This window comes from Rattus norvegicus, chromosome 1 (assembly GCF_036323735.1).
Source record: "Rattus norvegicus strain BN/NHsdMcwi chromosome 1, GRCr8, whole genome shotgun sequence".
Taxonomy (NCBI): Eukaryota; Metazoa; Chordata; class Mammalia; order Rodentia; family Muridae; genus Rattus; species Rattus norvegicus.
In genome coordinates, this window is record NC_086019.1 from 19,870,503 (window position 1) to 19,885,503 (window position 15,001).

At 37.8% G+C, this 15,001-nt stretch overlaps 1 protein-coding gene across 8 annotated transcripts in view; it reads left to right on the forward strand.

Moving 5' to 3' along the window:
• Window positions 1-15,001, forward strand: part of Lama2 (laminin subunit alpha 2) — a 647,931-nt gene that overhangs the window by 378,377 nt on the left and 254,553 nt on the right. For 4 of the 8 annotated variants that reach the window (XM_063264627.1, XM_063264628.1, XM_063264630.1 and 1 more), the window contains 3 exons: window positions 8,070-8,281; window positions 12,054-12,160; window positions 12,816-13,079. In XM_063264627.1, coding sequence (XP_063120697.1) covers window positions 8,070-8,281; window positions 12,054-12,160; window positions 12,816-13,079 — 583 coding nt within the window. The remainder of the gene's footprint in view (window positions 1-8,069; window positions 8,282-12,053; window positions 12,161-12,815; window positions 13,080-15,001) is intronic. The other 4 variants (XM_063264632.1, XM_063264637.1, XM_063264642.1 and 1 more) reach the window with 1 other exon arrangement.

Genomic DNA, 15,001 nt, shown 5'->3' on the forward strand with positions numbered 1-15,001 from the left:
GGGGGAAATAAACTTTCTTATCACACCTGTCACACAGATGTACTCTATTTTTATAGTTTATTTATCCTCTGCAAATTGGTTATAAATCTCCATTCACTCTGAGGATATCTGATTAATGTTTTCATCTTAAAGGTCGAGCATTAACCTACACTCTTTCTTTAAAAACTGTTGCTCGAGTGGAAAGCCATCACTTTAAGATTTATTTTGCTGTCTTCCCTTGGCACCATTTATTTTTCATAATTAGCTTTTTGTCCTTAAAATGTGGCTTAAATTTATAGTTCATAGTTCAGCAAGTGGCCTATAAGCTACTGTAAACATATTCGGAACAAAACAAAGCATAATTTATTATCATGATTTATATCCCCCTTCTAATCATTCTTAAACTGGTGTTTTAATTCCTGTTGAGTTTCTGGGGAGCAGGGACATAGATGTTGTTTCAGATGGTTTCCATAATCACATATTTTCTCCTGAAATACATTCGGAGGAACTTTTCTTGTGTGTATTCAGTCCCAATTTTAAAAGAGACGCAAATTCTTCCTTGATGACACAGACAAATAAAATAACCCTCCCACCGGTTTTTAACTTTGAAATGTAGTAGCCTCGGTAACCACTGCTGAAAATATGGATAAGGCATAAGAAGAAAGGCAAGGCCATGCCCATGTCTATGTCAATGCCCATGCCCATGCCCTGGTTTTTCTTCTCCTTGCCACAGCTAACTTCAAGGACTGCTATGTCTACCCATCCTTTTCTACCTTCTTGGCAGCCATTACTGTTAAGCTTTCACCCAGAGAGCATTGGCCATCAGCTAGTAGTCTGTGTACAGCAAGCCAATAGCAGTATCCAGCAGTAATAAGTCCTGTTTGTGACTGCAGCAGCTTCTGTAAATGATCTAGGGAAGACTGGACCTGAAAAGGGGGATTTGTGTGCAGTTGAGAAACTGGAGGTCTTTAATTGTGTATCTTTTAAATAAAGAAAGGTACATGCGCATGACACTCTAATAGGACAGCACAGCACTGCCAGGACAGATTTGTGTAATGTCTCATACCCCCTAGCTTACCACAGGCAACCTTTTTTTTTTAAGCAACTGGAAAAATGACAGCTGCTCTGTCATACAAGGCTATTAAATCTGCTTATATGGGTGAGCCTGGCCTCTGATGTATTTACATTGCTTTGCTGTGTGCTCTGTCCTTCCAAAGCCATCTTCAATTTAACAAGCTACATTTTATTTAATAAATATTTATTTACCAAGTGCCATATGGTAAGTACAAGGTAAGACACTGAATGCAAACAGAGGCCTTTTCCCCATCTTTGTCCTCAAGTAGTTCAAAACCTTCTTGAATGTGGGCGAGAATAGACACATGAGTTCTAGGGAGAATTCTAATTGAGTAATACAAGTCTGCAAGGAAAGAAATAGCTGACAGAAAGCATGATGCCCTGTCTAAAATCTATATTAATCAGAGTCAGAAGATGGTAAGATGCATAGACTGTGTGGCAAATGGTACATCTTACTTGCAATTTAAGTTTGCCAGCCTAAAATAATCTAGTATTCTTAGAGAGGCAATGAGATATTGTATTTCCTTAGCCAGAACTTGGGTTAAGGTTTTCCTTGAATATTTTAAGATTTTCCATTTCAGAGGATTTTTTTTAAGTCGAAAGCCCCATCAGATGGATCAGAGATAGTAATAGAAATATTTTTAAATGCATTTGTGGGCATTAAAGGAGAGAAATCTGAAGTCAGCACAACCAAACCCAACATTGAATTCACAGCCCAGTGAAACCCACCATTCTGTAGCTGAAAAGGTGTCTTCCATGATGTCACCATTCCTATAGTAGGGACTTTCACAACCACTTAAGCTTAGGAGATATCCACAGACATATTAACATTCCCTGTAGTGAATAGTGAGGAAACTCAGGCAGCCTGGCTGGTTCATCATTGACTATACATGTACATAAAACTTATTTTATGACATGAATGTGTCAAGAAGATACAATTCAACTTTATATTCTCTATCTCAATTAATTTCCTTCCTGAGACGCCAGTCTTCTGTGGAAGTTGTGATGCCTTAGAAGAATGGACTAGATAAGTAGAGTTTTTCTCCTTTCTCTTTTGCAAGCCATCATGAATTAGAGCTCTAACCAGTTGATGCAGTTCAAGGAGTTTGTGTGCATGTGTGTACTCAGTAGACGAGTGTTTGTGGTTATGAGTGTTTCAGAAGAATTGACACAGTGTGGCTGACCAGTCCAAAATGATGTGCCCAAGTATGTTGCAGCTGACTTCTCCTTTCCCTGGTCTTCACCATTAGCTTTCCATTCCAATATTTCAGCTAATTCTCTCCTCCTCCTTCTCACTCTTAGGGAAACAATTGTTCAAGAACCATTTATCTTCTTTGAGGATAACACTGGAATCTGACAGTATTTATATCTTTATTTCTCTGTCTCTTTCTGACTCCCATCAACTCATTTTTTTAAATAATGCATTTATTCTCTGTAATTTTATACAACATATTTTCTTGTATTCATTCTGCTCCTTTAGCTCCTTCCAAATCCATTCACCTCCATTCTAGTCCAATTTCTTCTTCCCTCTTTAAAACAGACATACACACACACATGCGTGCGCACACATATGTATACACACACATACATACATACATACACACACACACACACACACACACACACCAAACAAACAAACAAACAAACAAAATCCTTCAAATGCGTGGAATCCACTTTGTTGTGTGACTGCTTCAGGAGTGTGGTTGATATACATGGTGTCATTTATTGAAGAAGGCTGGCTTTTCCTTTTCCAATGGTACACAAAAGCCAACAGCTCTGTAACATGGACTTAGTGTCCACCTCCCCTCCACTCTGCTGAGGAATCACCCTACTTTTGTTGTTTGAACAAGACTTACAAGAGGTGAGAAGCCACTAGAAACCACAACTCAAAGCCTAGACATTCCAGAACTATATTCCCATTTTCCTATTTTTCCTGTGGCATATTGTACAAGATGGATTTGCTCCTTGAATTGAGGGAATGACACACAAGCAATTCAACCCACCAACAAAGGTGGAGTGAAATTTGTAAATACAGCCAAGGATCAAACTATTAAGGGGAGTCCTTAGGATTTTAAGTGTTAATTATAGCTTGGAAACTCTCGGGTAGTCTCTATGCTGTGTATAGTTTCATAATGGAAATAAAGTTAGGATATTAAGACAAGGAGACATTTATTATGATTCGATTCTAGATTTTTATTGCTTAGAAAAGCAGAAAGAAATAGCATTCCACAGGCACGAAGGGACCAAGTGAGCATTGGACAGTATAGGAAAGTTAAAGCAAAGAACATGAAACTAATGAAGGGTCAGTGACAGTTGATACCCAACTTCAGCGTCTACTGCTGAAACAACAGATCATACATCATAGAGACGATCAAAAATCCATGATGCCTCAACTATAGGAAAATATAAAACAGTACAATGTGCAGATTCCTTAAACCCATCTTCTCCCCAAATGGCAAATACGGAGAACTCACTAGTTGAAGAGAGAGAAGCCCAAAGGCTACTTACAAGTAACCCTTGAAAATGTGAAAGGCAATTTGACTCCAAAGGCTTACAATTATGAAAGTGCACCTATAGTTTTAACCACAAGATTCATTTTAGATATAAATGGAGTTTTTTTATTTCAAATCATAAATATCATTTATATATTCTCTACTTCAGAAGCATCTTAATCTGGATCAAGTCCATTCACCCTCAAGTGTAATTCTGCAGCCATTTCCTGCCCAAGAGGTGATCTTTAGTCCCTGGGTCTTGGCTGCATAGAGAGAAGTATACTTCCTTCATGACACTGTTATCAGAATTGTAACAGCTGAGGGTTTTAGAGGCTGTGCACAAGTGATCTCATCATTACGAGGAAGGAGCAATCGGCTCTTGGATCTAGCACCATATTTTGTGCCCAACAACTGTTTCCTGCCAGTGCAGCTTCTGGGCTGTGCTCAGGTGTCCAATTGGGCCTACTGCCTCACCGGTGCCTTCTGGTTTGGCACAGGCACCATGTGAGTAGGCCAGCATTTAGCTGAATGGGAAGCAATGAGAGCATTGTACAGTCTAGGCAACCCGGTTAGACTGCAGGCTCCTCCTCTGATGATGTAGCTTTCTCTCTGGAAGACTGCAGTCATTCTAAACTTGAACCAGGCACTGTCACTTGTTCAGCTGCCAGCATTCAGCTCCACCACTGTGAAAAGGCTTTGATTCTAACTCTTGGGTATCTCTAGTTGTTCTGTGTTAGATAAGCAAGTGTGTAGTTCTTGTGCTTGTATAGTAGAATAATACGATTCCTTGTTTCTAATAATGTAATATAAAATGGCTCTGTTGATTCCTCTATTCTTCTTTTGAAGTTTAAGGAAGATGGGGATGGGAATGTAGGTCACAGATGATAACAGAAAACCGAATTAAGGAATGATGGAACAGAAAGAGGCAGAGGTCCATCGGTCCTATTCCATGTTTTTCTATCCTCCTTGGTTTCCATGTCTGCCATTCATTTTCATTAGTATTTCTCCTCCTATAATAAATAATATTGTCCTAAACTAGCAGCAGCCACTCAGCTACAGAACTGTTGTGTGGCTTGAATTCACATTTACATTTAAAGAGTTTTTTGTTAAACTATTATAATTTGATTTGAAAAATTAATTAATATGAAAAAGTATAGCCAGGATGCCCATATTTAACAAAGAATCATACAGATTGTTTTTACTGTCTTCACACTGCATTGTTGGTGAAAGTGAAAGAGATTGAGATCTCACATTCAACTTAGTATGCTGAAGAGAAAATCTGAGAGTCTGGGAAGAGCTATGGGATTGATATTTACTAATTTTAATTAGATCACACAAAAAGTAATAACAGTAATTCTTATTCTTAATCGACACACAGAATAATATTCTCCATGATTAGGATAACTTTTTAATCCCTAATGGAACCTTTTTCCCTCTTTTTAAAAATTAATTGGTTATTTTATTTATTTACATTTTAAATGTTATTCCCCTTCCCAGTTTCTGCTCCATAAACACCCATCCCATCCTCCCTCCACTTTATTTCTAAGTAGGTGCTCCCCTCCCCACCCACCCACTTCCACCTCACCCCTCTAGCATCCCCTTATGCTGGAGCAACAAGCCTCCACATGACCAAGGGCCTCCCCTCTCACTGATGCCAGATAACACCATCCTCTGCTACATATGTGGCTAGAGCCACGGGTCCCTCTATAAATACTCTTTGGTTGGTAGCCTAGTCCCTGGAAGCTCTGAGGCATCCAAATAATTGATACTGTGGTTCTTCCCATGGGTTTTAAGTCCCCTTCAGCTCCTTCAGTCCTTCCCCTAACTCCTTCTTTGGGGTCCCCAGACTCAGTCCAATGATTGACTGTGAATATCTGGATCTGTCTTAGTTAAATGCTGGCAGAGTCTCTCAGGAGACAGCTATAACAGGCTCCTGTCAGCAAGCACTTCTTGACATTAGCAATAGTGTCAGGGATTGGTGTCTGCAGGTGTGATGGATCCCAAGGTGGGGTGGTCTCTGCATGGCCTTTCCCTCAGTCTCTGCTCCATTTTTTTGTCCCTGCATTTCCATTAAAAAGTAACAATTCTGGGTTATAATTTTTGAGATGGGTGGGTGGCCACATCCCTCAACTTTTCACCTCTTTTTAAAATCTAATGCACACACACACACACACACACACACACACACACACACCACATACACACATACATGCACATTTATGGTTGCACACATACATATGCATGTGCAAACACCACACACCAGTAATAAAAACCAATGTTTAACTGTTTAAGAGGTTGCTCACATGTTACTATGCATTTGGAGGGAGAAAATCGTTCTACTTTAGTCAAGTGGCCAATGAGTTGTCATAGATATTCACACATTTTCCATATATATATATATGTATATACATATATATATATATATAATCCTGAAATTAAAATGGCAAATGCTTGTTTCCTCATTCTTTTTAGTTATATTTTCTGTATATATTTTCAATTCCAGGAGAATTTGGACTTATTGCTATCTTTGTTAAGAAAATGTCTAATACTCTATTAAATAGTTCCATCTCTCTTGGGGTCACTAAGGCATTTTGAAGGGGGCAAGATGAAAGTAATAGTTTTCTGTGGGGTTTGATACTGTCTGGTGTAGAACCCATTCTAACTGGCCAAAGGCACTCTTAGGATAAGCCAAATGGGATGTGAATATATGTAGATACTATCATAATATCTAAAGATCAAATAAGGTAAAAATCGGGTTACTAGTCAAAGACATATCCTTAATTATTTATCTTGAACACACTCTAGAAGTGATTGTGAGGAAATTTTATGCACTGTAGTGCCATTTCATTGTCTATAGTAGAAAATTTATAGAGGATGGTCTTGTTGGGCACCAATGGAAGAAGCCCTTGGTCCTGTCAAGGCTGGACCCCCCCAGTGTAGGGGAATCTCAGGGGGACATGAACAGGGGGGTGGTTGGGGAGGAGAATACCCTTATAGAAGAATGAGAGGGAGATGAAATAGGGGGCTTATGTTCGGGAAACAGGAAAAGGGAATAACATTTGAAATGTAAATAAAAGTATCCAAGAAAAATAAAATTTATAAGTAATAATTAGTAATATTAATTAGTAGCAATATTCTTTTATTCTCTGAATATTCAGCTTCCATAATTTTATAAACCATTTTGTGATTATAATTTAAAAAGTTTTAAAAGATGACGATAAAACCTCAAATCTGTATCGTTATATTGTCACTTATAAAGCTTCAATAAAACTAAGAGTGATAAATGTATCTGCATCAAATTAACAACACCAACCTAATAATGTTATTAATGCTTTCCCTCCTACCCCATATTGGAGTCCAAACCCTTGCGTTCCAAATGATAGAAAGCCTCTTTCTAGTATATTTCTGCATCTGAGCCGAACACAGGTATTGTATACCATGAAGTTAATGATATTCTTGTACTGTGCTCCTGTTTCCCCTCACTCTCCATCATCACTGCAGAGTATTCTATTTCATAAGATGCCACAGATAAGAGAGGTACACTGGCCACAGCCTTCTAATGCTATTTCAATTCTTCTTTGATGAGTGTGGTTTCATGCAAAGCATGAGAACATTTAACTGAGAGGACCAAGCTGAATGGAAGTGAGACCTTGTCCAGTGTGAATCTGAACATCGGTAGCACTGGGCAGCACTGTAAAACACCTACATCAGGGACAAGTGGATAGGAAAAGCTGTATATAATTTCTCTGCCACAGTTTATACATGATAAACTTAAAGGTTTTTTTTTCAAATAAATATAGTTTGGGGTTGGGTTTTATTTTTATGGAAACCTAGAATTTTCTGATGTGAACTTGGGTAACCTCTCAGCTTTGCCCTTTCATGCAGTATCATAGCAGGCAGGCATTTCTTCTTAGACCCCTCCTGAGTTATTGAACTTCATTGAACCTACCATCTTAATCTATGTGCAAATGTATACAAAACTGTTACTAATTCAGAAGTGACCAGAGCTCCTAGCCAAGTGTCACTATTTTCTGAGTCACAATTTCTATCTGACAAATGTTGTATTTGAGTTTGTTTCTGCATAAGTTCTTGCTATAAGAACATCAGAAAAAAAATGAACTTTATATATGTGGATAGAGAACAACCAATTGGAGGTGGAGACAATGATGTGCTATATTACAAAGGCTTTGTAGTATGAACCTAGATTTAATTCAGAGTGCCAGCCACAGATTCTTGCTTTTCTTTGGTCTCATGTTCAATGTCAGTGACAGGATTTTTTTTTCTGGCTGAAATCTAATTATGAGTGAAACAGGCAGCGTTTCATCTTGTATCTATACTGCAGTTGTCGCAAAGGCATTTTTAAAAATCACTCTGCAGTTGAGGAAAGGAGCACTTAAGCCATTATTCTCGCAGAGGAATATGATAGAAATGTAAATATTGTGTTGGGTGGGATTCTTGAGTTCCCCTCCTGCTGTCCCCTGTCCTTACACACTAAAATCTCACTATTGGAAATTATCACCTTAGGTGTGCGGAAGGCTATTTTGGACAACCTTCCATACCTGGAGGATCATGTCAGCCATGCCTGTGCAATGACAACCTTGACTTCTCCATCCCTGGCAGCTGTGACAGCCTGTCTGGCTCCTGTCTGATTTGTAAGCCAGGTACAACAGGCCGGTTCTGTGAGCTCTGTGCTGACGGGTATTTTGGAGATGCAGTTGATGCAAAGAACTGTCAACGTAAGTCCTGAACTATTGATGTCCCTGACAGAATTGATGCATGATACCTCAGAGGAGCTGATGAGCTCTCGAGTGAGGATGGGAGACCAGGAAATTATCTGTAATACATGGATGACGAATGCCCATGAGGACACGAAGTCTGCATGTTTCAAAATATTTCTTGTAGCAGTAAATAGAATAAATCCTTAAAACTTGTCATATTGCTAAATACTGGTTTTTCAAGGGGTACACATATTTGTACTTATGCCTACAAAGGAATTTTGTTTTAATTGAATTGAAATCTTTAACAAAGGAGTTTAGAAATGATACAGGCTTCTTTGGACTTTTTCATTAGTATCAACTTAATCATTTGATTGAAATAAATCATGTCTCTATATTATTGCATAATACCTATCAGCAGGTGTTAACTGGTTTTGCTCTCATGTGAAGACTTTACAGGTTTTTGCTTCTTTTTATTTTATAAGTAAATACTTTTATGGAATGGCACCTGCTGGTTGAGTTGATTAATTCACATTCCGGAATTGTTTATAGAATGCTTCTCAAAGTTTTGAGGCTTTTTGCTACAATATATTCTTCTTCTAATCTTTTCCTCCTTACGTATAGAATTCAATGATACTCAGATTTTACAGTTGTTTTATAGTAAACGATATGCAAAAAAATGAGCACAAAAATATGAATGCATGTCAGTGTTCTGATGATCTATTTGTCAGTTATCTACATCACTGTTAGAATCTTTAGGAAGAGAGCTATGAGGCTAACAGTCGTTTACTTCTGTGGAATTAATGTTGTAAGAAGAGACTCGATGCTGAGGTGGGACCAGGAACTACAGAATTGCAGGAACCGAAGGAAGCTCTGCCTGGAGACCCATCACAAAGGAAGAGAAGTTTCTCTCATAAATTATAATGCCGAGTATTAGCTTTCTATCCTTTCAGAATGATAATTTGTAAGTCAAAATAAATCACCCTCTAGAATAATTGGCATTTCGTTAAAACCGCAAATCGACTTTCTAAATATGGACTCCAACTGCATACGTAGCAATGAATAGCCTAGTAAGAGCACCAGTAGAAGGGGGAAGCCCTTGGTCCTGTTAAGACTGAACCCCCAGTGAACGTGATTGTTGGGAGGAGGGCGGAATGGGGGGAGGATGGAGAGGGGAACACCCATAGAGAAGAGAGGTGGAGGGGTTAGGGGGATGTTGGCCCAGAAGGGGAATAACAATCGAAATGTAAATAAGAAATACTCAAGTTAGTAAAGATGAAAAAAATTTCCCACGAGGCCAGAGTAACGTTAAACACTATGGAATTTGGCATTACTCAGAAACATCAGAGAACTCAAGACTGTTTTCTGTTCATGTGCATACCTGGGAGTTTCAGTCTCTAGCTATGTGACTCTAGGAATGGTTTCCCCATACGCAAAGGGTCACACGTTTTCTGTGGGGATTAATGGACGTAGTAGGTACAGGGAATGTGGCAAGCTTGTGATTCAGGAGATCCCTCCCATTGTCAGTTTTGGAAGTGGTCTCCCTGTGTAGTCATAATTCTTGGTGCCTCACTAATTCTAGGTCTAGTTAATCCATTTCACGGTTTCTCTGTATGTCTTCCGATAACTCCCTCCACGAAGCTAAGGACATTCAACTCATTTTACTATGATCCATGGCCTGAAGTACTGTGAGATCATGAGAGAAAAATCTGAGAACAGCAACAACTAAACATAAGAATCACCATTAGTTTGCCAGGAAATATAGATCTGCTTGTGACTTTTAAGGCTCTTCAGCATGTAATTTGATTTAAAATCTATAAAATATTTTACTGAATATTTTTATAATTTTCAGGTGTATTTTATCTCCTCTATGCAGAAAGTAAGCCCACATCTATATTAACTTTGTAACTCGTGGTGCTAAACTCGTGGTAATCACAGCATTCAGAAAGTTAAGGCAGAAGGATCACAAATTTCTAGGCCAGCCTGGGCTACAAACTGGGACCATCTTAAAGCACGCACAAACACACACACACACACACACACACACACACACACACACACACACACATGGTTCTTATTAAAACTGTATTTTTGTCAATATAAATTTCATAGATATCTCACTAGTATATAGAAATATTTTAAGTTATGTACCCTATATTTTTCATGAATACTTATAAAAATCTGATATTACTTTTGTTATTTTTAGGTCACATTTATCAGTCACCACCACCTTCCTGGTAAATTTACTTTTGTAGTTCCCACTTTTAAAAGGTCAAGTTAGTGATTCTAAATAATTTGAAATTTGCAAAACTTGTACATAATATACATGAGAAATTTATATATAAAGTTATAATATGCAGAGTAATTTTCATGTTCACAAGAAAGTGAACTTTTAATGATTTATTTTCTCACTCTGTTCTTAGACTCCACCTGTAGACTCTCCTTGGGCTCTTGACTGAGAGGAAGGAATGGTTAATTGGCTGGGCCAAATTCTATGGTCTCAAATTGGAGGTCACTGAGAAGGCCAAACATTGATGGAAGAGGGACTTTGAAAAGCAATTAAGAGTGTTAGAACCTAGAGCCAAGTCAACAGAATAGTATCAGAAGATTTCACTGTATCTATTGACAAGAAATTCATCAACTGTGATGTTGTACATACTTATCAAAGCCATGTATGACTAAATCCCATGTCACCTCCCCCTCACAACTTTATTCTGGTATAAGTACAATTGCCTATACCATTAAAAATATACACATCCAAAGCAGAGTAAGCCATTAATTACTGCTCATACCTGAGAACTAAAACAGGTTTTAGACTTACATAGTCAGTAATGTTTCAGAATATCTTTACAAAACTTTTCTAATGCAAAAAAGATAAGTTATTAAAGTTACTATACTTCCTACATTTGGAGAAAAATAAAAATTGTAAAATAAAAGTGAGTTTTTAGCAATATATAATTATAAATATCATTATGTTTCATTTTAATAGATTTGAAATAATGTTTTGTTCTTTTAAATGCTTTTGTGGTATAAAAGGGATACATATTCATTTAAAAGTATTCTTATTATTGAAGATTAGTAAAAAACTGGCAGTAGTAAATAATATCATATTGAAAATGTTTTATTACAAATGATACTAATGCTGTGTCAAAAGGATTATCGATACTGATAATTCCTCAAAAGTGCTCCAGCCTTCCAGGGGTATATATTATATATAATTGGAATATGACAATTAGATGTTACCCCAATGTGTCTAAAAGGTAAAAGCACTGAACCTAGAAATGGGGAACTTCATGGCTCAAGCAGATTCTGGGACCTGCTATAACAGTTACCACACATGTGACATTATATGTTTTTGCTTCTTTGTGCTTCCTTGTCTTTATTCTCAAGGTCATTATAACAATCGTATTGATACTTAAGTAGAATGATGTGCCAAGCATGTCTACAATGTAGAGAGATGTTGCAGGGATTAAATAATTGAATTACTATTTAACAAATAATTGCTGAAAGACGACCCAGCACATTAGAAGACATTCCAATGCTGAACTCAGGTGTTGATATTCTCATGGCTTCAGTTCTCTTTAATAACTCTCCTACAGATTTTCAGCACTTCAAATCTTATATTATTAGACTAGGAATGTTCAACCAGAGAAGTCTATGCGTATATTTCAAACGTAATAAGAGTCTCAAATCTGAGAAGCTTCAGGCCACAAGCATTTCAGGTAGGGGCTACCCAATCCATATTTGTAATCTGTAAGACTGTGTTTTCATCGCTTGTGTCTTGTCTTTGCAGCGTGCCGTTGTAACGTCAATGGCTCCTTCTCAGAGATTTGTCACAGGAAAACGGGACAATGTGAGTGCAGACCCAATGTGCAGGGGCAGCGCTGTGACGAGTGTAAGGTAAGGATTACCCTCACCTTTCAGTGATGGATTTCACCCTCATGTTGAACAAAGGGGGCAGACTTGTTTACTTCTGAAGATGAGATATTTGTACTCACTGAAACACTTTTTCATACAGAAAACTCAACATTTCCGTTGACCTGTGCTCCTACCTCCGGAATTTATATAGTGATTACTGTAATTTAAGTATTTCTCCATCAAATAACATAGATTTAATTCTAGTCTATTCAGAGTTCAATAATTTACCTTGGGGAAGTTAAAATGTGCAACTCCTTTGAGGTTAGCAAATGCCACCTCCTCAAGTTCTGTCCTTTTAAAGTCAGTTTCAGTGAATAAATGTTCTACTTAGTGAAGATTTTTCCATACGGTTTTAGACTTTTCAGTTGGCTGAAACGAAATATCCCATCAACTGGAATGTCGTCTTCAGTATCTTCCTACAATGATGGTCCTACCCTGCATAAGGCAGGCGCCTGGAGCCTGTAGATTTTAGCTCCTGACACGTAGATACATTTTCTTACAAGAAGAAAGTAATTTTCAGGCTCCAGGCTGGGCTTTAGTAGAAAGTGTCAAAATATCCCTGCCTGTAATTCTTGAATAATATCACATGATCATTCTGCTTTGTCTCCTTGTTTTTTCCTTCCATTGGGTCTTAAAGTTCAGTACCTGGTGGGACCCAGTGAAGCGATTCTGTGAGCCTTGTGACTGCAGTCCCCTGGGCTCTGTGTCATCACAGTGTGCTGTAACAGGAAGATGTATGTGTAAACCAGGCTTTGTAGGAAAACAGTGCAGCCTCAGCAGGCTGATGCGCCATCAGGAGGAGCCTTCACGGAGAGCACAGCAGGTGCTGGGGTCTCCGCGGCGGTGGGGTTCCAGCGGCTTCAGCGGGTGCCCTCGGGGAGCCTATCGGGCCCCTGTGCGGGTAGGCACTGCATGGCTGTCTGAGCATGCTGTGTTCCTGGGCTGCCCATGAATTGCATTGGAGATCTTTTCTCAAATAATTTTGATCGCTAAGTGTGCAGACTGGTCACTAAGTGTGCAAACTGCAAATGTAGAAATTAGACAATGCCTGACTGAAAGCTTGTCTTTTAAAAATTGGTGTGTTTATGCTTTCAAAATTGCATTCAGTGTGTAAGTTTCCAGTAAGCATGGCCGTGGGGATTGGAGAGATGGCTCAGCAGTTAAGAGCGTTAAACTGCTCTTCCAGATAACCCAGGTTTGATTCCTAGTACCTAACTCCTAATCTTCTGTAACTCCAGTTCCTGAGAATCCAATACCACCTTTCTGGCTTCTGCAGGCACCAGGCACCAACATGGTGTCACACATACATGCAGAAAAAGCACTGATTCACAAAAAGTAAAGTATTTTTAAAAGCATGTCTATGGACAAACCAAAACATTTTAGCTGAAGGGAATTTAAGGTATCAAAAGTGACATTTTCTAGAGAATTAAGAGCTAAAGCAATTAGTTAATGAAGATGTTAACTTAATCTCGTTTCATTTAAATTAAGATGTGGCTAATTTCATCGTTTTCACCAAACACAAGAAATACATTCTCACGCTTACAGACACAAAGTAAGAGAAACTTTCCACTTTCCAAAGTTTCTTCCCTATTGGGCGGCTCACAGCCAGTCATGTCCCAGGGATTCCAACATCCTCTTGGAATTTCCGCCAACCTCACTCAAGTGCCCTCGCCTGCCAGTGCTTGTGTCCATGACATATTGTGAGCATGCATGAGTGTATCTGTGTTTCTGTGTACATCTGTATGCGTGTCTCTATGTGTGTGTTTCTGGATGTGTGTGTGTGTGTGTGTGTGTGTGTGTGTGTGTGTGTGTGTGTCCCTGTGGGTTTCATTGTGTGAGTGCGATGACACATTATGTAAGTGAAATTATAGTCTAGATAATGTGTATGCTGCTTTCTAGAATTTTTATTTGGCATTGCATCATAAATATATTCTTATCATTAAAACTACTTGAAAATAGAGTTGACTTAATTGCCTCTCATTTCATAGTATTAATATATTACAATATAATTTATTTGGTGCATCTCTAACTGTGAAGATTTGAGTGTTGCTATGATTACATGCTGTGGTGAACATTGTGTACTGAGCATGTTTGCTATTTACTCATTGTTCTGACAGCAGATTTCTCTAAAGTTAAGGGTTTTACATTGAAATGACTTTTTTGTGTGAATAAAAATGTTTTACTTTACTTTTTATAGGTAAATTTAATCTCAAAAATTATTCATTATTGTCACTGCTATATAATTTTTACTTTAATATGATAAATTTGAATTATAACTAAAACTTAAAATAAAGCTGGCAGTAAAAATTAACATGATTATCACATTCAATCAACTCATTGTACATTTTAAACAATACAGCTATTCTTAGCTAGTCATATTAAGTCTAATTCTCAGTGTAATTTTAATTTTTCAAATTTCTAATACTGCTGACAATAATATTAAAAATCTGAGAAAGCTTATTCATTTCTCTTTTTCGTGATTCCCAATAAATGGCAAGATTAATTTTTTACCAAGAAGTAATTATGAAGTCTAATCTTCCTAAATACAAATTATTTTGACAAAGAAGTAATTACCGAGAGTAATTTTCCAGATTAAAATGCCATAATAATGTGGCATACTTTATATTTATAAAAGAAAAGTAGTGAACTTTAAGTAGAATATATACTCTCCATTTTCCTAGTACTACTGATAATTCCCGAATCCCCCAGTCTTTTTAATCAGTTACCCTGATAACATATATATCAAGAATGTCTTCAAAGCTAGTAATACAACCTCTGATGGGAAGGGGATGTGGTACCGATAGCTGTGAGATCTACAGTCTT